Source organism: Podarcis pityusensis (assembly GCF_964106645.2).
Source record: "Podarcis pityusensis genome assembly, chromosome: 7".
In the NCBI taxonomy this organism is placed as follows: Eukaryota; Metazoa; Chordata; class Lepidosauria; order Squamata; family Lacertidae; genus Podarcis; species Podarcis pityusensis.
Genome location: NC_138031.1, coordinates 33,897,677 through 33,921,578, shown reverse-complemented (window position 1 = coordinate 33,921,578; position 23,902 = coordinate 33,897,677). Strand labels below are relative to the sequence as shown.

Genomic DNA, 23,902 nt, shown 5'->3' with positions numbered 1-23,902 from the left:
TGGGCAGTTAAAAGTCCTAATAGCTCACACTATGAAAAACTTCTGAGAAAAGGTTCTCACAGCAACATTTGCCTGTTAAGTGAAGCAAGAAGAAGCCCAAACTGTCTGGTGCTGACTTTTTCATTCATTTAAGTCGGTTTGGGAGACCTTCGGACTTCTAGTTATTGCTGAACTATGGCTCCCATCACCCCTGCCTATAAGCCATGCATGTAGGGCTGATGGGACCTGTAGTTCAGCAACATCTGGAGGACCAGTGGTTCCCCACACGTGACTTAGGTGATAAGTCATACAGATTTTGAGAGGCTTCATTTCAAGTCTGGGGGTGGGAAGTACCTCCTATATGCATCCCATCATACATTGCTCACAGGAAGGACTCTGAAAAGCTTTTACGTTCCACGATCAAGTGCTCTCTGTGAAAACCATGATCACAGGCGTGCACTTACCTAGTGACCTCATGGTTTTGTGAAGTACGTCTATTTTACTGTAAAACATCAACTCCTTTACACGGTGTAATATTTCATGTCAATAATGTGTGGAAATTCATGCATTAATGATAGAAATAAAGTAAAAAAATTCTCAGCAAGAAGTACATATTTTAAATCGAGAGTGACTTAGACTTCCTAAGCAGTGCAATATCATGGTTTCAGGAGATGCTACATCTATTTCAAAATGTTGATCCTATGGATTAGAACAGCAGGTGGTGCTGTTTGATTACTGCAGGGGTTTTTTAAAGGCGCAGACAATCTGAAAGACCCAGATGCACTGTTGCAAAGCCTACATTTTTCTTATCACAACGATTTCAGCAACAACTCAGACTCACTGCTTTGAGAGATCCGCATTTGGGGTTTCTGGGCTCCAACAGGTGTGCCGGGGCTGTTTTCACCTGTGATCTGCATGAGGTCATTGATGATGGCTTGTTTGTCAACTGATCCTGCTGAAGTACCTGGCCGGGTATCTGGGAAAAGCTGCGACAACTGGCTATTCTGCAGATCATCTAGAATCTCCTCCAAATTATCTAGCTCGCTGGCAGGCTTTGATGAAACAGAAACAAGAAAACATTCATTTTTCATAGTTTGGACAAGCTCTCTGGCAGTCGAAAGTACAAGATAAAGAATATGAGCGCTTGTATCTTCTATCAGTTGGGTTGTCTGATATTTACTCCTACAAAGCAAAGTCTAGTGTGGTCTAGGGCTGACATATAGAAAAGGCTGACAGTGTTTCTGCACCCAAAGGCCTCAAGCTTCCCCACCACTGTGCTTTCTGTTAGCACAAAGCAGACCAATTAAAGTTCTCTCCTTAAAGCAAATTGCTAATATTCATTCCCCAGAGCCCAACCATGAATTGGCAAAGAGATATCTCCAAGGGCTGTAGCTTTCCATGAACGAAACAAAGAATCTTTGTTTAGCAAAAATCAGCATTCTGCCACTATTGTAATTCTGCTCGTTTATGACAGGGCTAAAAAAACGTTCTATAGAACAGTTACTTCCACATGGCTAAAAATGCTTTACATCTTGCATAGGCTTTTCATTGGTGGCAGAAAAGTACAGCATAGTTTAAAAACATACACAGGTTATCTCCATGTAGTGAGAAATCGCCTACACAGCCGGAATCTTAGTTTGACGGAATGTAAAATTTCCCAATTTACAGGAAATTACTGGTTTGAGAATCAGGGAAATTTACCAACGTACATGCCGCAGGATGCAAAAAATCTTATGGGGTGAGGAAAGTTTAATTGACTCAAAAATTCTTAAGAAAATTAAAGCTGACCAGGTTAACGAACAACTCAAAAAAGCTTATAATGAATGCAAATATTTTTGTACATGGAACAGCCATAAAATCCTCTCTACAGAATGAACAGGCAACAATCCAACAAACTGGCAACATGTTAACTACTCCAGATTATTCTATAATCTTCCATACTGCCTCTGGATAGTTGTGGGAATTTATCTTAAAATGGTACATGGAGCACTGCCTTGCAAAATGAAGAGTGTATCCCCACCCTCCACAAATACAATTTTAGTCTTTGCAGCACTGATAAATCTTTCTATGAAACATGACAACTATAGAACACAGACACAAAATTCAAAAATGAATGCCATGCCTAACTTTGTTGGTAACTGAGACTCATTTACTATAATAGAACGTGAGACAAAAAATGCTAAAGCCCAAGTGTTGAGTTAATTGTAAGCTAATTTTTTAATTAAACAGACTGACAAAGAAAAGCAAAGTGTTAAAGATTGTTAAAATTTCCTTTTTTCAATCAAGATACTTATACACTGCAGAGGTCAGAATTTGTTACACCATTAATTACCGTATTTTTTGCTCTGTAAGACTCACTTTTTCCCTCCTAAAAGGGGGAAATGTGTGTGCTTCTTATGGAGCGAATGCAGGCTGCGCAGCTATCCCAGAAGCCAGAACAGTAAGAGGGATCGTTGCTTTCGTTGTGCAGCGATCCCTCTTGCTGTTCTGGCTTCTGGGATTCAGAATATTTTTTTCCTTGTTTTCCTCCTCCAAAAACTAAGTGCGTCTTGTGGTCTGGTGCGTCTTATAGAGCGAAAAATATGGTATATTTAAATGAGTGCTCACTTTGATAGTACTATGTATTTTATATGAACTTTTCTTGTTCAGTTCCTTATCATTTGTACTTTTACCATTTATTTTGTATATTTTATGTTGTGAACGACCCTGATGAAGGGCGGTATACAAATTTAATAAATAATAAATAAATTATGTATATGTTACTATACAAAATTAACAAAAGATGTATCAATGTTTTAAAAAGTTTTGTGCAAGTATTTACTTGAAAAATAAGTATTTCAATATACAACAGGCATATACAGAAGCAACTTGAACTATTTTGGACAACTGTCTATCTGTAAATATAAGCATATTTCTCCTAACTAATGTGCATCACTTTGCACTTGCAGGCACTGAATCCCACCTACCATTCTTTGCCCTAGTGACTCAGACTCTGGAATGACTGGGTGAAATTCAACATTATGCTATAGTGAACATCCGTCCCATCAGCGCAAGCATTGCGGCTTGCCGGACAGAACAATCTCTCCTCTCTTCTCCCGCACACTGTTCTGGAGGGTTCTCCCAAATGTGCAGGGCTTGTCCTTATGAGACTGGGTAGATGAATCATGCTCATTCTAGACAACCCACTGACAGCTATGGATTTTACCACCCTGAATAATATTGAGGAGTACTAGATGAAACACTCTGTCTGGAACTGCTACCAAAATACAGCAGTCCTGTGTTGTCCCCTACCACTTCTACAATATTTGGGCAAACTCATGTGTTTCTCTGCATTTCACCACCACCACTCCAAGTAGCAGATAATGATGGGGAACAAAGGCAATTAACCACATGCTACATACAGTCTGGTTAAATGTTATGTGAAGGATTAGATCCAGGGCAGCCATTTTCAGGCCCCATTACTTTGGGATCCCATATTCCAGTTACTTTTTTATTGAAGGCTGAGGGAGGCATGATTTGGCTAAAATTAGGCAATTTAAGGTCTGGGGCTGTTAGATTTCACGAAGGCCCCTAATCTTTCCTCCCATAATTTGAGCATCAGCTCCAGGACATTCAAGGTAGGATTTAGAGCTGAACCCTGGGCTAAAATTGTCCCGTATAAATGAGAAGCTGCCTGATCTTTCAATGAGTACAGACCATCTAGACTACCACCTCTACCTCTTTATTCTGTAATTGTATTTAGGGGGACAGCACAGTGTAGTCACCATTCTAAGAGACATCTGCTGGCGCATGACTTGTAAGTAGGGGGACATATTTAATAAAAAAAATTAAACATTTAAACTATAAAACATGCCAGAAGCATTCAACACTTAAATTTGCCCCAGCACTCTACCTGCTTCTCTGCAGCTTTCCATGTAGCAAACTAAAATGTGAATGCTTCCAAAGCCACCATTTCAATATAAGACCATTCCTATACATAGTTGAATGTGTGGTTCAAATTTGGCAGGGACTTCATGTGTTCTGTGCTTTTCAAGGGTGAATGTGAGTTAGGGTTCAACGTCCATATTTAAACTGAGGGGGGAAATGACATCAGCACCAGTAAACTGGGTCTACCCTTCTGCTCCTTCCAGCGGCTTTTGCCTATTCCATGCAGCATAAATTGAATTCCCCAACTAATATCCTTGCCACCTGCCTTTTGTCCTTCCATAGCTTGGGTGAGGGAAGGAGGAAAAAGCTCGATTTATAGAGTCATGTTTATCCAAAAGTTTTTCTCATGATTTCTTTGGAACTATCATTTGTATTTAAGCTTTGTTGTTTTTAGAAGATATTTAAGCATGAAAATCTACTACAGTCTCTGCTAATAACTTTGGAAGAAAAGGGACACATACTGACAAAGTTGGGGGACAGTAATTTTTACCTAAGTTAGAGGACTGCTGTGTAAACACAACACAAATTTATAATTTGACACCAGAACAGGTCTGAGCTACAGGGGCCAGAAATGCTTAGATAACATGAGCATTATTACCTCCTATACAAAACTGATGGTGTACATATAATAAACAAGTACTTTTAGAATGTATGTTTGACCAAAATCTAGTAGCTAGCTGTAATAAAACTCAGAAACATAAAAAGGAGTGGAGTTGTTTAGAAATGAGTTTGATAGAAAAAAAATTCTGAAATACTCAAATCTGCATGCTAGGAAGATAACTATTTAAATAAGCTACCTGGAATAATGCTATTTTTGATGTTATAACATGCTTCAAGGTATTTCCTGTTCAGGAAAAGTTACACTAGAAAGGAAAATGTTATTCTTTTTTCCATCAAATTCCTCCTCATAAAATATTTACTCTACTATGACCATGCCATATTTACAATAAAAACTATACATACATTATTTTAAACAAATATCACTTCAAAAGTAAAACATAAACAATTCTATCCAGTAGGTATTGCAAAAACATTACCGCTTTTGTTCTAGAAAGGAGAAAAGGATAAGAAGAAGACTCAAGAGGACAGCACAACAATTTATAATATTCTCTGTTCTATCATTACAACAAATGGGTTAAGCTTTGATCTATATTTAGATGATACTTCCTGTAAGTTTATCCTGCACCAGCTATGATTCTTTCACTTTCTCACTCTAGAGTGAGTTTTTGCTGTGTGTGTTTTTTTTTTTTTTTTTGCACAGAAGTATCTATGTCATTTTAGGACACTTTTGTGCAGTTTGTACAATGAACCATTTCGTCCTTCCTCTGTGCGATGCTTTTTTCAAACAGCTCAATGTACTAGATTTGCATCTCACTACCTCTGAAGTTCCCTTTTGGCACCCTCCTCACAGAAAGTCAATGTCAGGCACTGAATGTTGCCGGCTTTCTCTAAAAATTGTTGCTTCTTCACGCCTACATTTCCTCCCCAACACCCAGTTGATGTTCTACCAAGAACCACACTGCTACTAACTGGCAAGGTCTAGATTGGACCTTTCAGCCAGCCAGGTCTTGGCAATACAAGCAAGGCAACTGCCTCCAGTCACAAACATAATTATCAACCACCCTAGCCAAAACAAAACAAAAAAACAACCCACAACCCTGTATAAAGGGAAGACATTGAAGCAAATGAGTAAGGATCATTTCCACGACAAATTTCCTGAATGAACAACAAAAAAAGAGAGTCTCTTACCTGTTCATTCGGCTCAAAGCGCATCTCTTCTTTTTCTGTCTTTATAGTTACTGGCTTTGTGCTACTGGAAGGGTCTGTCTTACTGTCCGACCGTTCCAGCTTGGGGGTAATGTCCGGTAAACCAATATCTTTAGTATCATCTTTATCTAGCAAGTAGCGAAGTAGTGCATTTTCTTTCTTCTTGGGACTCACCGGTTCCTGTTTTGTAGTCACCTCTGAACCAGGAGCTGTGCTACTGGTCTCCTGGCTCGGTTCTTTCCCTGTGGCCTCTGCTGTGAGCTTGGCTAAGTCTACAGGAGAACTGCTGTCCTGCAAGAGCCTGTGCAAAATTTTATGCTTCTCCTTGAGTGAGGTTCCATGCGTTGAACCAGAACCAGATAAACCTCCCGCGGAGTCCTTGTTAGCATCTCCCATAGCGTTAGACAAAGGTGAAGGCTCCATCTGATCAGATTTGGTGGTCAGCAGCTGTAAGAGCTTTGTCTGGCTTTTGCCATCGTGAAGTCTGTTCTGTCCATCAGGCCTCTCACCAACAACCTGGGGCATGCCATCATTACTTTCTTTCAGTTCTCCTGAATGGCAGACACTCTCGGCTTGTCCAGCTGTACCTTCCGATTGCTCCCCATGAAGTCCAAAGCCATCTTTAGAGTCCAGGCTTCCCATTTTGCTTAGCTGAGGAGGATTCATACTTACAGGGGAATTTTGCAAATTACCCATTTTTACGTCAGGTGAAGCCAAGGATGACCCCAGAGAGACTCCATGCCCCTCGCTGAGAGCCTGAAGTGCATTGAGGGAACTGTTGGTATAACTATGGCTATTTCCTGTGCTGCTGCAAACCCCAACAGGTGAATGCAAGCTTCCTGCAGGGGAAAACTGACTGGGTGGGATCCGAGGACTGCCTGCCACTCCCGGACTCATACGGTGCCGTGGGGATAGCATAGAGTTTGGCTGACCTGGTGTCATGCCAGGGCTGTTTTGAGAGGGACTATTCATTTTTAGTGCATAGTTACTACCCTGAGGAGTGGATGCTTGTATACTTGACACATGGTTCATCCCGCCTGAACCACCAAACCTGCTTGCTGGCATGCCCATTTGTTCCTTCGGGCCATTTATGGCAAAATTCATATTGCTACTGATGGTCATATCCTGACCTGGATTCCCACTGCACATGGCCTGATGGGCAGGACTGCTGGAGCTAATTGGGTTCAATGGCTTTCCCATTGCTTGTCCAGTTAAATCCTGGTTCATTCCACAAACATTCTGTTCCCTGAAACAGTAAAAAAGAACAAAAACATTATTAAAATTTACATTTTAAATATGATTATTAAAAGACACAACTGATAAAATAAAGATTTGACAATCCCAAAGGCAAGGATGGACATAGCATTTATTTTATCTTGATGTATTCCTAAGCCTGGGGCCTCTACTAACATTTCTTTATCTTGTTCATAATGAAAGAAAGAGAAAAGAAACAAACAGAAGCAATTACCTTTTTGACAAAGATCATTGCTTTTTCTATTTTACAGATGAACAAAGACAATTTGCTGGAGGTTGCTGGTATCCATTGCTGAGATCCACTGCATGAGGGAGTCAGACCCTAAGGCCCTGAGGTAATGTGGAGACCAATAGTGGATGCAACTCGACACTCAGTAGCCACACACCTACACAGGACTGAGTTATAAGCCCCTCCAGTTAAGAATGCTGGTCCCCTCCTCCATGCAACAACACTCAACAGGAGATAGTGGTAACTGTCATGACCTGAGCCTTTTTCAGAGGATGAGCTTGTGGATTCAGAAGCACCTAACCAACTGGAAGTGCTTCTGCAGAAAGAATCCTTGGTGCCAGCATCAATCTGGCCAAGGACATCATGTCCCTTGAGAACTCCACCTCAAAACTCCTACTGCAACCACAGCCTTCTCTGCTCTTCAGAGAAATCAACTGCTAAAGCAGCCTGGGCCCCTTTAAATGAAGTTTCTTCTCAGCAACAGAGAAATAGCTGCAGCTCCTATTTAAGGCTTAATCTGAAGAGGCCTGCTGCTGAAGCAACATCTGAGCTCTGCTCTCATGAAATATTGAGGCTAAGCACTGCACAGAGCTATCCAGGCAACCCTTGCTTCACCTGACAACAGAACCATCGTCTCAACAAACCATCTCACTGAGTCACCACTGACTGTGGAAATATATTTATTTTGGCAAGGAACCCAAATGAGTTAACAGCTGGAAATGGATCCCATGGCTCTTGGGTTCATTTCTGTCTTAACAGATATCTTAATATCACATAAGAGAGAAAGCTCCAATTAGATATCTACAAGTTTGTTCTGATAGCAAATAAAGTTTTCACTATTTTGATTATATAAGAGAGAATCAGACAAATCCACTTCTGAAAAAAGAAAGCAGAAAGAGGATAGGCATTTGTTGACAATCTGAAAGTAAACGAACATGCCTTTTACAGCCTTGAAACTGCTGCCTCATTTGCCAACAAGAGTTACAGTAAAAAGCAAGTTTTAAAAGTCATCTCAAAGTACAGCCAAAAAAAAATTACAACACTGCTTTAAGTATGGAAGCCAAAAAAACTACAGTACAGCAAACAAGTTCAGAATGAGATCAGCATAGTTAGAGAAAGATTTTGTGGGTACATGCAAGCTAAAGAATGTGCATGAAGGACAGAGATGGGGGCAAGAGGAGGAGGTTTTTCCAGATGACTAAAGTGTGCTCCAACCAAATAGTATCCCTTGTAGAATAATCCCACAGGTAAACAGAATGTTATTCCATATGTATGCAATAAATGACTTGGAGTGAGAAGAGGGGGAGAAAACTATATTACCAGCCCAAAACTATTTGTTTAAAAACAAAAGGTTGTTAAATGTACACTGCAGCATGAACATTGGTAGCACAAATCTTCCAATCCAAGTATTCTGTGAAGTGGGGAACTCGGACTATTCTAGTGGCTTCTGGCAGTGGAGAAGAGAGATATAAGGCAATTAGCAGGGAAGCTTTGGGGAAAGATCTCCACCCACTACTTTAGGAAACCACTGGACAAGCAGTGATGGCGGCTGTGTGGAGACTGCAGATTAAATCTCCTCTGTGCAGCAGCATATCTCTAACCAGTTTATAAAAAACAGAGAGACATGTCCCCATACCTTCTACCATTTGGGCTTTTCAGTGCGTGCAGGTATGATAAACTGAACAAGTGTTATTTAGGGATGCCTTAAATCTCATGCAGGGGAGCCTACCATAGGAACCTGGAGAAAGAAGATTTGCCTTCAGATCCACTGCTTAAAATCTCAGGGTAAGTTTTCTTCCAACTCTTTCTTGGATTGAATTCCCTACATGAGCATCTAAAGAAGCAAAATAGCTTCCTCGCACTGCCTCTCTCATCACTTCCCCATGCTGAGAACAACAGCATACAGGTGAACCACATTCTACACAGTAGCACTATCTAGAGAAGAATCACATTTTTCAGGAACAAGATATTGCTGTTTGAAAATACATTTCTTGAGCGAAGATATGTGCATGAAATCTCTTTGAAGACTATCCAAGTTTAGTTTTCTTTGCAGATTTTCTTTTGTACATAAGGTTTTTGTTCTGTTATAAATTTACACTGAATAACATCTGTAGTCAGTTCCTCTCTCCAGACTTAAAAATGGGAGCTATCAATGTCCGTCCCCCCCAAAAAAAAGTTTCTTAAAAATTACAAGTTTGCTAAATTACTGAAAGAACACTGAAGGAAAAGTGCTTTATGAACTAACTATATTTTTTTGTTGTTTTTTTAAAAAATATTTTATTAAGGATTTTCTTGTTTTACAGAAGTGTAGTGCCTCGTATTTTTTTTTTCATGTAACATTTTTACAAATCCGTTTCATTTGTTGAGGCATTAGGGGGAGAAGAAAAAAGAAAAGAAAAAAGAAAGGGGGGGTGGAGAGAGGGAAGATGGATGGAGTTTTGGCACTGGTTTAAACATTCCTTTGCAGGGTTTGCACTGAAAGCTCTACAGCTGAAACATTTAAACTTTGCCCTGCTAGTGGCATGAGAACTAGAAAGAAAAGCTGAGGAGGAAGAGAAACTGTCCAGTCAATTCTTGTTAGCATGAGATGACTAAAATGAAAGGGGAAACTTTGTTTAAAAATGCACAAAACTCCCAAAGGTTCATGTTAATCTACTGTTTCTCAGATTGCATTATAAGCTAGAAAAACTTAACTTTCTTGTAAGTATGTGCCCTGTAGCCTGGCAGTTTTTATTTAGCTTGCTGCCTCATCAGCCACCTTCAAAATATAAAAAGGTCCCCTTAACTCCAACAAAAACAGTTCTGAATTGTTTAAACAGCAATGTTCAGAGGGTATAGTCAAAGTCAGTAAAGTATTTTTTTGTACAATGTTCAGCAGCTAACAGATAAACAACGACGAAAGATAATTCTTATTAAAACTTATGCATAGTTCATAATTGAGTCTGACACAAATATGCAACTGCTTCTCATAACCAAGCACTGAACTTTTCATATTTAATGAATAGAAACTGCAGATTCTGGAGAAAAAACTGTCATTTCCCTTTGTCTATATTCTTCATTTTTTTGTCCCATAGTGATCTCTCTTGGAAGAGTGAAGGAGATGTTGAACTGGAACAATGGTGAATATTTACATGCAAGGATGTGTTCTCCAAGCAGTTCTCTTAAGTTTCTTACAAAACAATATCATTAGTGCATACAAGAAAATTGTTCAGATTTCCCAATAGCGAAACCCTTCAAACCCCAGAATGAGCCTGAGTTGAGAATGCAACTGGTCCTGCAAGGATTTCCATGCTTGTACACAAAGTGAGGGGCTCAACATACCAAATGTACTACATGAAGTATTATGATTTTATCTTATGAGGAACGTTAAAATTAAGTGTGGTCAAAGTAGATGTGGATTTCAAAGTGATAAAACAGCTGTTAAACACCAATCTGTATCTTCAACTGAAGTCCCAAATTCATGTGGTTGGTTGGAAGCACTATTTAAATAAATGGACTAGGATGTTTTCTTTACAAAACAGAAACCATTAAAATCAAAACTATACTTTATTTTACTGTCATGCTACACCCAATATAGCTAAAGGGGGCTACTGCAATAATGCATGATAAATTATGTACTCTTGCAGCAGCTGTTCTTAGGAAGTGAGGTTGAAGATTTTTCAAGGCAGCAAAAATTGTATAAATTACCTTTGAAGCATATGCAAGGATATTACAAGCTGAGGTTCACCAGTAGTCTGAGAACGGATGAGCTTGCTCTTCGTTTGGGCAGCAACTATGTTGCCGTCAGACAAGGAAAATCGATAAACAGGACTGAAAGCTAGTCCCTGCCTCAGCACTGTAAACAAGGAGAAACAAGAAAAAAGTAGTAAGAAATCCAGGCTGCAGGATAATCCACATGAAAATGTGGACTCTGTTTTCATTGCCTTCTTTAGAAAGCTAGAAAAAAAATCTGCATTTTCTTTTGCAAAACCAGCAAGGCTGTGTTAAAGGAAAAGCTAATGTTTTGCAGATTAAGACCAAAGTGCAACTGCAGTAAAGTATTAACCGAAAGAGTGAGTTAGAGACAGTGCCAGCATTGCAAAAACAGTGCACTTACCTGCGAATTTTCTCTTCATGGAGAATAATCTAAAATAAGAATGATTTCCACCTGTTCCAACCAGAGGAGACAGTGACTCACAACTGAAATTAACTTGCCAGGGACAAAGCTAGTCACAGCTAGCTTCCTGACATGTCTCCAGATAATTAATACAAAGCATTCTAGCCCATTCTGCTTTAGACAAACTAGCAAAGTACACTGACTGGGATAAATTTGTTAACCAGGAGCATACCTTAGAATGATACAATATACGGACTAGCATCCCAAGGGATGGAAAATTCTCCCCGAACATATGCCAACTTGAGCCACGACATGACTAGAAGGGGAGAACAGTTTGTCTACAACTTAATCAGGCCTTCCTGCAATTAGCTGGAGATGGCAGAAAAATGAGAAGTGGCAGTGAGGTAACCTGGAGCAAAACCTGGGGCCAGCCTCCTACATCTGTCCCCCAAATGCTCTCAGGAAAACACAGCCTATTTAAGTAAAGGGAGGAATATCAACATAATATATATATTATATAGTTTATAGTATGTTCTGTAGCTAGGCAAACCTACTTTAATGGAAAATGTTCATTTCACATTCCAACATAAGGATATCTCAGAACATCATGGTTTCTAAAAACATCATTTACAATTGCTAAACTGGAACAAAAATGCTCAACCAATTGCCTAATACAGACAAAAAGTCATTTATTACAATAGACAGGTAATCTACTTGAATGACATCTTCCTTGCTTTCATTTTGGCAAGCTTATCAAGTAAATTGACAAGAGAGATTTGGTAGCAAGCTTACTTTGTGCTGAGAGCTTAGCAGTGCCCCTTTCTTGCCCTGTGGGAGATCACAGGTGATCCTCAACAAAATTCAGTTTACTTAAGGTGTGCTCACCTAAAGCAACCAATATGCAGATGCATTCTTTGGGTAACGTGTATTTCTGAGGGGGAAATTCCAAGTCTTTGGCATAAATTTAGTGTGAAATGGAATAGGATTGGAATTCCAACTGAAAAAAAGGTAGGCCCTAGTCTAGGGGTGAGCAAACTTTTTCAGCAGGGGGCCGGTCCACTGTCCCTCAGACCCTGTGTGGGGTCGGACTATATTGGGGGGGGGGGGGAGAAAAAAGAACAAATTCCTATGCCTCACAACCCAGAGACACATTTTAAATAAAAGCACACATTCTACTCATGTAAAAACACGCTGATTCACGGACTATCCGTGGGCCGTATTTAGAAGGTGATTGGGCCGGATCCGGCCCCCAGGCCTTAGTTTGCCTACCCATGCCCTAGTCCCACAGACTCTGGCCCCATATGCTCTCCTGTAAATTTCTATCATCCAAGTCTTTTGAAGAAGAAATATTGCCTAGTGCCAAACCTTTTTACTTTCATGAGTCTACATATAATTTTATTAAATAATTTTACTTAGTTGAACAAAAATGGGATTTTTCTTGCACATGCCTCCCCTAAATCTGTCTTTCAGGATTTGAACACTGACACAAGACACTTTTAAGTTGCACTGCAAAAAAATGTGCTTTTCCAGATCTGGAATTTCAATTTTGCCCCTTCTTTAAATGAAAACAATGAGTTACCAGCTGGTTTATTTTAATGTTTTCTTCACTGTGAAACCTGATAAACTAGTTTCAATTTTTGATTTTCCTGAACTGGCTCAAAACTCCTTCATACTTGTGTTTATGTCTATCCTATGAAATTATATTTATGCCTCTCCCTTAATCATCTCCACATTTTGAACACATAATGCTGAAAAACAAGAGTTAAGGTTTAAAATATTTATCTTTGACAACATCTTTGTGTCAATCACGTAGTAGATCAAGTAACATTCAGACTCTGACAATGCTAGACAATTTTTTCCCCTCCCCCAGTCTTTCAACACTGGTATGGTAAGATTTTCCCCTGTTCCTGCCTCAAAGTTTTCTATCGTGCTACTACATTTTAAATTATTATTTTGGCACAGGAAAACAGGAAACACAAGTTAAACAGCCAGAAGATTTTATGTAGAGTAGGAATGCAAAGAAGAACAAAGCCTGTTAACTGTGGCATACTGTAAAGTAAAATTTCACACTGAAGGTATGTCATTGTTTCAGTCTAACCTTTGGGCAGAACTCTCAGCAGCAGCAGTGCTTTTAGTTCAGAGCAGGAAATTCCAACACTCCCTTGTCAACAACTCTGATGTTAAAAACGCTGAAGTTAATCCATTTTTAAAACTGGGTGTGTGTATTCAAATCCACAGCTACAGATTTTGTTTAGGATTTTTTTTAAAAAAGATGTCATGTGACAAATTACTTCCAATTACAGTTACAGCTTGCCAAATGAAAAAAAGAGACATACGCTCTGGGCAGCTTAAACCAATACAGTAAAACAAAATAAAGCATTTTGATTTAGTTTCGTGTAACATGGAATTAGCAGGACATTTTGCACTGAATTTGGGGTGTACAGAAAAGCACGTTACCTGTCCTATTTATGAATGAAAGTAGGTTCTTGTTAAAACCAAGGGGGAAAATACTCAATGTGATTCTCAGGACTTTGCTTGACACTCTTCACTTAGTCAAATTCAGAAGGCACCTCAAAGTGTTTTCTGGCACTGACCCAGGGTTAGTGCATGCCATATTCCCAACATACAAAGCTAGAGTCATAATGACTGTCCTAATGCTTCATCTGTTGGTTCAACAGAACATGGGTATAAACCCGATGGGTTGAGAGTTCACGGCACTGGAGCTCAAAGCAATTTCATGTGCACACCACATGAGGTAGAGCGATACATCCTTCTAAAGTGATGACAAAGCTGCAACATGTATGCTAAATTAGCTTCTTAAGAGTATGCAGCCTACTGTAGCAGAAGAGGTTCTAATAAGATGGAAAATAATTAAATTTCCTCCAAACTTTAAGTCACAATCCAGTATATAGACAGGGCTTTCATCTTTTCTCCCCAGCAAGCAGCCCCTCATGGTGTGGCAAGTGGAGATTCTAAAGGTCTAAAGCACAGGAAAGTGCAACTTCAGGAAAGAAGATGCTCAAGAGCATTCACCAGGCAACCTCATGTTTTCAGGCCTTAATGTTGAATTTAACCCTTTTCTCCATAGAAGACACATGAACTAACTAATGACTTAATTCTTGACACTTTCTTTCAGTGCAGCCTTTCAGAAATGAGTAGTGCTTTCAAGATGGATTTATTGAGGACTGAAGATCCAGTCCTTATTACACTTTAAATCAGCATGGCAGCATTTATTTCTTTCTTTCTTTTCTATATAATTTGTGCCTTGTTTAGCAGTTATCACATTTTACGCCAGATGATAATAGGAGTAGCACAATGAATGAACCAAACTGTTTCAAAAGACCACTATGAAAGCACAGAACATTAAAATAACCCAACAGAGAAGGGGACAGATTTAAAGGAGAGATGGGGAACCAGCAAAATCTTTGTGGAAACTGCAGCTTGGGTGGGAAAAGACCAAATGTAAAAAAGGCTTTGTTCAACCCCAACTGCTTTCTTTTTTGGAGGCAGGAGGAGGGAATGGAAATCTATGTGCTATGCGTATGGGTGGCATAAGTGGGGGGTGGCCATGACCAGTTCGTGCATTTCCACACTTGTTATGGCCCACCCTATCACTGACATGCAGTCCTCAGAGAGTTGGCCAAAAGGGAATGCAACCTTGAACTGAAAAAGGTTTCTCACCCCGCTTTACTGGAACCTTTAATTAGGATAAATTAATACATTTGCATTTTTCAAACATCTCCAGGGAAAGTGTCACATGCCATTACATTAGTCACTGCATGACACACAAAGTACTTTCTTATTAAATGTATTGCACAAAACATCTTGTCCAAATTGTGCCGTCGCCTAATCCAAGTAATTCCTCAGGAGTAAAAAGACATTGGCGGGAAAGATACATCATTTGGTGGTTCAAAATTTACATAAGCTCTCTAGATTCATATTTGGGTCAGTCAGATTCCGTTTGATCACATTCCCTTCTTCCTCAGTTGTCTATTCTATTTAAAGTATTTTCATCTATTTAAAGTGTTTTCATCAACAACAGTGCTTAGATGTATTCTGAAAAGAATCAAGCAGGCCAATCTACAGCTCATGGGGTTTTCAATATACCTAGGACAGACTTCTTCATCCACTGAAATGTTGATTTTAATTGGTTTGCTGATTTAGATTTATATTTGTAGTCCATCTAGAGTATAATTTATCATGGACAACTGAGATATAAATGTCCAGATAAATAAAAAATATATAAAATGTAGACAGTTCTACCAACACATGAAGCAGTTTCTGATATTGCAGCTAATGGGGAAGGCTTTGCACTTCTTAGCACTCCACGTCTGCATTGTATTGGAGCTGCTGTATGATTTCTGGATCATGACTTGCCAAAAGTTTGTGCTTTTCTTTCTGTTGTAAACATTCTTGAAGAAACAATGGATCCTTACCCTCCTGATGGTGCCTCTTGGCAAAAGACATATCTCCCTCATGCTGTGCATAGAATCTCTGGATGCACCTTCTCACCACATCTTCCCAGCCAGGTTTCATAGCTGCTCGCATGGTACTAGTGTCAAGTGACGTTATCTTGCCTGAAGGTATATAAAGCTGTTATTAGAAACTACATCTGTTTTTTGTTGTTTTAATAAAAGAAGATTTGACTTGCACTTTCACGGTACCTTGCAGATCTTGACGAGTGCTAAATGTCTCTGATGAGGGCAGAAGTGGCCTTTCCTTCATTGGAACTCTTCTCGCCACACAAATCAAGCAGGACTGAAGATCTTAAATGGGACAAAATTATTTTTAATTGGAGGAAAAGGTTTGCTAAATCTATGCTGGACCATATAATTTTTAAAGAAAAACTTACACTAAAACAACAAAGATAAAAATATGACACGCAGAACTGATTATTTCCTTATTGTACCTTCATCCGACAGACCCCTTAAGAATATGTAAATGGATTTTCAGTCTGCTCACTTTGCTTGCTACACTACATTCAAAACACAGCAATGAAAGATCTAAATGTATGTGGGAGATAAAACCTAAGTGTTAAAAAACTTACTGTAATCCTTTTGTGACACCTCTTATCTCACACCACCCATTCCTTCTCCGCTACTCCACATCCATAAGGATGGCAATCCAAATCTCTTCTCAAGCTCATAGGGCATAGCAATAACCAAACCGGTTCCTTAGACCCAACATTCTATCACTTTGAAACATGATAGCATCACATGAGGATCCCAGCAATTCCTGCCGCCTCGCCCCCCCCCCAGACTTCTCCAAAAAAGAAAAAATGCCTCCCAAATATTTTGTCCTTCCTCTCATGCCATCTTACTCATGCTTAGCTTCATATAAACAGCCTCACATTCAGACATCCCCAATTCAATCCCCAGAACTCCCAACCAAAAGATGAGTAATAACCACACCACAATAACTGCTGTCATACATTTGATAGCTAGTGCTCCCTTCTATTACTTCCATGGATTACAAACAGGAAATTTTAAAACACCTACAATGCCAAATGTATAGATGTCTAACAAGCAGCTCTCAAGCACACCCTGAACAACCCCAAAGCATTAAAACCTAAGGGGTCCTTGTCTGGCCGCTGCCCAAGAGCCAAATGGATGTTTGAGTAGATCAGAGAAAAGTAGAAAATGGTCTACACACCAGTTAAAGCCACTCCAGTTCTTGGCTGATGGTGAAAGCATTCTGACTTGGGTCATTCATACTCCAACCACAATAACATTAAAGTGTAGATTAGTTTCAGTGTGTTGGAAAGACCATTATAAAAAATAAGCAGCTGCATTTATTTTCTCTCTCACCTGGGTACTGCATACATCTGGAATGCTGCAGTTTCAATATTTCATTCAAAACACATGCCATGTGTGAAGACACTTTGGGAATATTTATAAACTTGAAACATTTCAAAGCTGCAGTACCTCAAAAGTGCATCTCATATTTCAAGATAAGCCAAAAGAAAAGAATAAGCAATTTAGTAGACAGTAAAACCGTAATTTCGGGAAACTAAAAGAAGGGGAAGTGCAGTGTTTCCAAAGAAAAAAAAATCAGTGGGCCAGTTCTGCTTATGCTTTATTCACTGCAGCAAATCCCACCACAATTTCTCCCCTAATTTCTATGCACACCTATTTTGGAGGGAGTGCCAGAGAAAAGAGTAGGACCCTGTTTAAGGTCACACCAAAATGGTTTAGATGCATTAACTTCCAAAATGTGCTTATGATATGCAAGAAGCATAGCACATAATGCTACCAGTGTTTATGTAGTTCCAAAAAAGAGAAGGCTCATCTACTGTACTTGTTAATTAGATACTTTGCAAAGGGTCAGAAAAAATACACATTTCCACCTAAACAATGAGTGCCTGTCACAGAGACAAAGACAACAATGTAAGTACCATTAATTTAGGTTAAAGAAGCCTCAATCAGGGAGGGTTAAAGGAAAGACTGAACATAAAACAATCTCAAAAAATATGTTCTGATTACCTTCACCTTCTTCTTTGATGGACTTTGGTTGAGAAACAGCAAAGCACTGCATAGTTTCATATTTCTGATGTGCTTCCTGGTTATCATGGCCTTCTTCTTCAGAATCAGTTAAAGGTTTTACCAACATTCGGCAGTTAAAGGTATGGCTGTTGCGTCTAGGAGCTTCACCAGACCAAGGTCCTCCATTCACTAAGAAAAATAAATATAATACAGAATGACTAGGTGCTGGGCAAGATATTCTGTTTGACCATCTTTAAAATATTAAAGGTGATCTAGCTCTCGGGAAGAGGAAGGGTGAAAATCCTGTAAACAGTATTAACAATAACCAACAAGGGGGATAAACTAACAAGGCTGATGACTTATAGAGCTCCTTCAAATGTTTTTGTTGCACAGCATACACTTCTTGACCTATGTACTTGCCACATAATAAACAAACACTCACTCCATACTTCAAAAGTGCCAGCGCATGCGTTTTCCACATGTCAAGATTATCTCCCCATAGGGAGAAAAAAAACAGTTGAAGCAGCTTTCTGAAAGCAAGTGGGAGAAAGTGGAATGCCAGGATTTGTTGTTAATAGCTGTAAAAAAATAAAATTTTGGAGTTGGAAAGCCCACAACAACCTTTGGAGACAAAAATAAAAATAAAAAAGTTACCGGTACGTTTCCTACAGCCTTTCAACCTTCTATCATAAGAAAGTTGATTTTATTAGAAAGTGGATATTGGAAAATTGCTAAAATGAGATTTAATGAAAATCAGTTAGGAAGGATTTGAGGAAGTCATTTAATAATGGAAATTAACTTGGATTTTTACCTGTAAGAAGTATTGAATGTATGTTTTTCTTTTTTATATGTTTTGTTATTTGTTTGTCATTTTGTGTTTTATTTGTTACAAATTTGGAAAACCAATAAAAAAATTTTGAAGAAAAGAAAAGAAAGTTGATTCTAGACATAATCTGCACCTAACTTCTCTAAGATTTAAAAGAGGAAAAATAGCATGAGAAATCTTGACTACTGAGGTCATAGCAGGGATGGCTAACCTTTTTTAGGCCAACGGTTACAGTAACCCATGGTCAACCCTCTGAGGCTGTGTGGCAAAGGACGTTTTAGGAACTTGGAGCACACATAAAACCTTTTGGCATTACACTGGGGTATCTGTGGGAGAATTATTGTTTTTTAAAGTCCTTAATATGTAAAAAAATTGAGGAGCCCCACAAAAACGTTTTGGCATCATAGAATCATAGCAGGGGACTCATAAAAACACTCATTTTTTTTCAAATTAAATAAAAATTATGAATGAGGGGCTAGGGAAGTCACAGAAAACTTCAGGTGGTGGGACTTGTGGCCTGTGAGCTAGTTGGCTTATAGCGAGATGAATGATGCAGCTGTCAGTTATTACATGAAGTGATGCATAAAGTCCAAGACAAAAGTAATAAATTACAATGTCATTTGAGAAGATGATTTAGAGGCCAGAATAGAAGAGGGGAAAACATCTCAGAACGGAACAGAGGTAATGTACACATTAGGATATTATGTTACATCAAACTTAAACACTAGCTTATGGCAGAGAGAAGGGAACCACTAAAATTTATAGGTTGATGGAGAACTGTACCTAAAGATTTTGGCAGCAGGTTTCTGACAAATTCATTGTGGTCCCCTACATGCAGGATGCTGTACACACTTGTGTTCATCAGCTCTTCTTGGTTGTACCTCAGGTACTGTGTCACATTCTCCGATACAAACACCACATTACCTTCTAGGTTCACTACGAAGAAGAACCCGTCGAGGGCCTGAAAGGTTAGAAAACAACACATTTTCATTCACTGTCGAGAATCTGCACCAAGATAAAAGCTAAGCTATTATCATCTTCCTTAACTCTGAATCATTGCAGAGAGGAAAACAGACTTCATTTGTTAACTATGCTGTTAAGCCTTCAAGTAGCATACTATCTTTAGTTTCTCTCTTGACTGGGGGTGGGGAGGTGAGAAAGTAGTTCAGCCTCATTAGAATATATCTGAAAATCAATATGAAGTTTTCATAGAAAAAATGCAGTTGTGTTGCTTAGCAACACCTGCTATACTGATGCAAGCATGACTGAGCAGAAATGCCTAGGAATAACTCAGAACTTTCCTTTTATTTAATATTATACAGTATAAAAGACAGCAAAAACATGGACTATGCCTGCTTTCTTTAGCTTTACTCTCTAATATAAAATGGTGGAGGAACAACATACATTTACTCTAAGAAAGCAGATTGCTCAAACAATGCATCATAAAAGTGGCAATGAATGGACAAAAAGGCTTTGTGCACAATCTTTGTTTGACAATCTTATGTGGAGTTGAAATGTGTTTTGTTTTCATTTAGCCAAATCTCATCAGAATAGCTGTTCATTCTAAAGGTTAAAAGAACTTCATAACACTTCACCTCAAGCATCATTGGTCCAAGTGTATCCTTGTCAATGACGCTCTGACCTGTTGATGAGACATCAGCTTTCTGCACTTCATCTTCATTGGCTGCCGCTGCTTTTTCTGCACATAAAAAGGGAGGGGGGACACAGTCACACTATGAACTGAATAACATAGCAGAGCGGCTTAAGAAGATTATACTTCCCACTTATTATAGTAAAGAGGCATGGCAAGCCAAGATGGAACTAGTCACAATTGTCAGACCTGTTCAAATGCAACAGTTCCAATTCTTTAACCACGGAAAAGGATATCAGAAGCAAGCTGCAGGTTTGTGTTCTGTCCCTCAAGGACATCCCTTCCCACAGACAAATCTTTCCCTGAAGGCTTCATCATAGATAAGGGTTATGGTGGCATGGATGTTAACCATGCATAATTTCACAGATATTCACTCGTATCCAGGATTTAAAACCAGTTCTTTGTGTTAGGTTTTTTTGTTTGTTTGTTCTGAGACATGTAACAAGGACCAGGAAAAGCTCAACATGCCTATTGGGTATGGAACTAAATTATAGGACCTTCATATATAACGACTGCTGTGCGGAGGACATAAAGAAGAAATGAATCATAGAATCATAGAGTTGGAAGAGACCACAAGGGCCATCGAGTCTAACCCCCTGCCAAGCAGGAAACACCATCAGAGCACTCCTGACATATGGTTGTCAAGCCTCTGCTTAAAGACCTCCAAAGGAGGAGACTCCACCACACTCCTTGGCAGCAAATTCCACTGTCGAACAGCTCTTACTGTCAGGAAGTTCTTCCTAATGTTTAGGTGGAATCTTCTTTCTTGTAGTTTGGATCCATTGCTCCATGTCCGCTGCTCTGGAGCAGCAGAAAACAACCTTTCTCCCTCCTCTATGTGACATCCTTTTATATATTTGAACTTGGCTATCATATCACCCCTTAACCTCCTCTGCTCCAGGCTAAACATGCCCAGCTCCCTTAGCCGTTCCTCATAAGGCATCGTTTCCAGGCCTTTGACCATTTTGGTTGCCCTCCTCTGGACACGTTCCAGTTTGTCAGTGTCCTTCTTGAACTGTGGTGCCCAGAACTGGACACAGTACTCCAGGTGAGGTCTGACCAGAGCAGAATACAGTGGCACTATTACTTCCCTTGATCGAGATGCTATACTCCTATTGATGCAGCCCAGAATTGCATTGGCTTTTTTAGCTGCCGCGTCACACTGTTGGCTCATGTCAAGTTTGTGGTCAACCAAGACTCCTAGATCCTTTTCACATGTACTGCTCTCAAGCCAGGTGTAACCCATCTTGTATTTGTGCCTCTCATTTTTTTTGCCCAAGTGCAATACTTTACATTTCTCCCTGTTAAAATTCATCTTGTTTGTTTTGGCCCAGTTCTCTAATCTGTCAAGGTCGTTTTGAAGTGTGATCCTGTCCTCTGGGGTGTTAGCCACCCCTCCCAGTTTGGTGTCATCTGCAAATTTGATCAGGATGCCCTTGAGTCCATCATCCAAGTCGTTGATAAAGATGTTGAATAAGACCGGGCCCAAGACAGAACCCTGGGGCACCCCACTAGTCACTCTTATCCAGGATGAAGAGGAACCATTGATGAGCACCCTTTGGGTTCGGTCAGTCAGCCAGTTACAAATCCACTGAGTGGTAGCATAGTCAAGACCGCATTTTACCAGCTTCTTTACAAGAATATCATGGGGCACCTTGTCAAATGCCTTGCTGAAATCAAGGTAGGCTACATCCACTGCGTTCCCTTCATCTACCAGGGTTGTAATTCTGTCAAAAAACAAGATCAGGTTAGTCTGACATGACTTATTTTTCAGAAATCCATGCTGACTATTGGTGATCACAGCATTCCTTTCTAGGTGCTCACAGACTGTTTGCTTAATGATCTGCTCCAGAATCTTCCCTGGTATTGATGTCAGACTGACTGGGCGGTAATTATTTGGGTCCTCTCTTTCCCCCTTTTTGAAAATAGGGACAACATTTGCCCTCCTCCAGTCTGCCGGGACTTCGCCTGTTCTCCAGGAATTCTCAAAGATGACTGCCAGTGGTTCTGAGATCACATCTGCCAGTTCTTTTAATACTCTTGGATGCAGTTCATCTGGCCCTGGAGACTTGAATACATCTAAACTAGCCAAGTATTCTTGTACTATCTCCTTAGTTATTCTGGGCTGTGTTTCCTCTGCTGAATCATTTGCTCCAAATTCTTCAGGTCGGGCATTGTTTTCTTTATCGGAGAAGACTGAGGCAAAGAAGGCATTGAGGAGTTCAGCCCTTTCTGTGTCCCCTGTTTGCATTTCACCATCTTCTCCTCTGAGTGACCCCACTGTTTCTTTGTTCTTCCTTTTGCTACGAACATACCCATAAAAGCCTTTTTTGTTGCTTTTAACCTCTCTAGCAAGCCTGAGTTCATTCTGTGCTTTAGCTTTTCTGACTTTGTGTCTACACGTGCTGGCTATTTGTTTGAATTCCTCTTTGGTGGTTTCCCCCCTTTTCCATTTTTTGTACACATCCTTTTTTAATGCCATGGTACGCTTGCATCAGCACAACCAGATGCCTTCATCTGCCCCAGCTGCAACAAAACTGGTCTCTCCAATATCAGTCTCTACAGGCACAGCAGGCACTGTAACTCTCCAATGGTTTGAATTCACCTTGAAGGTGGGCGCACTCTTCCATTACCTCCCAGGACAGATGTCAACCAACCAACATACAACTGCAATTACTATCTTTGTACATCTTTCCTACAATAACAGTACTGAAAAAAATAGACATTGCTCATGTTTAAAGCCAACATTCTTGCAAGCAAACATTGTCATTTATTTATGATTCGCCATGGAGCATAGTTGCTGAACCATTACATTTTAAATGAAATTCTGAAGAGACATCTGAATTGTAGTCTATTGAATACATTAATACTTGTAATTTGCTAGATGAAAGACTGGTGTATCTTTCTTAAAATATTAGTTTTTTGGCCCAGCGTCTACCAGGTATATTATTAGTTTACTGCTAAAAATCAAATAACTCATTAAAGCAATGATAAAATACCCGATGAGTAGAAAAGAGAACCACTTTAAGAAATAGTCCAAAATTCAGAAGCAAGGCAACAGAATGAAACTCCCCAGGGAGAATTTTCCACTGCTTTGTATCACCACCAAAAAGACAATATTCTGCTTTAGCCATTCACAGGAGCCTTGACAGTTGAAGAAACTAACTGAGAAGGAAAGGTTCATATGTGAGAAGGTGATATGCCCAGGCAAGGAACAATAGAAACTCACCTATAGCTGCTCAGATCTTCTGAGACCAGAAAGGATTTCTGAAAGAGTGGTCTTACTGGCCCGAACAGCCATCCCCTCTCAGCCTGATTTTACCAGACCCAGGAGAAATGACTTCAAAAGAAGCAAATCCATCCCATGCAGAAATCTCATGGGAAGTTGGCTGGGATGCATAAATTCTATATTTGCTATTTTGATTTAAGTGAACAGAACAAGATGAAGTGGTAAATCCTAAAACATCTTGTAATACTGAAATTCTAAAAGGCTGTTTTTATTGCTATTTTGATAAGACCTAAATAAAGGAGTTTAAAAACAAGTTCTTTCTATGAAAAGCAAACTACAGCTGCTTAAAATAGATGTGAGATCCCACACACCATTTTAAGAATAACTGACAAATCAAAGCTTATTAAGACTGTTTTACACTTCCTACATCTGTGGACAACCAGAAGTCCCACACTGATGATA

General features: G+C 39.5%; 1 protein-coding gene across 11 annotated transcripts in view; it reads right to left on the bottom strand.

Annotated features, from left to right (window-relative positions):
• Positions 1-23,902, bottom strand: part of NCOA2 (nuclear receptor coactivator 2) — a 127,976-nt gene that overhangs the window by 17,348 nt on the left and 86,726 nt on the right. For all 11 annotated transcript variants that reach the window (XM_081013275.1, XM_081013269.1, XM_081013266.1 and 8 more), the window contains 8 exons: positions 20,156-20,259; positions 19,344-19,521; positions 17,735-17,923; positions 15,917-16,018; positions 15,689-15,829; positions 10,844-10,991; positions 5,656-6,919; positions 821-1,031 (listed from right to left, as the gene is read on the bottom strand). In XM_081013275.1, the coding sequence (XP_080869401.1) occupies positions 821-1,031; positions 5,656-6,919; positions 10,844-10,991; positions 15,689-15,829; positions 15,917-16,018; positions 17,735-17,923; positions 19,344-19,521; positions 20,156-20,259 (2,337 nt within the window). The remainder of the gene's footprint in view (positions 1-820; positions 1,032-5,655; positions 6,920-10,843; positions 10,992-15,688; positions 15,830-15,916; positions 16,019-17,734; positions 17,924-19,343; positions 19,522-20,155; positions 20,260-23,902) is intronic.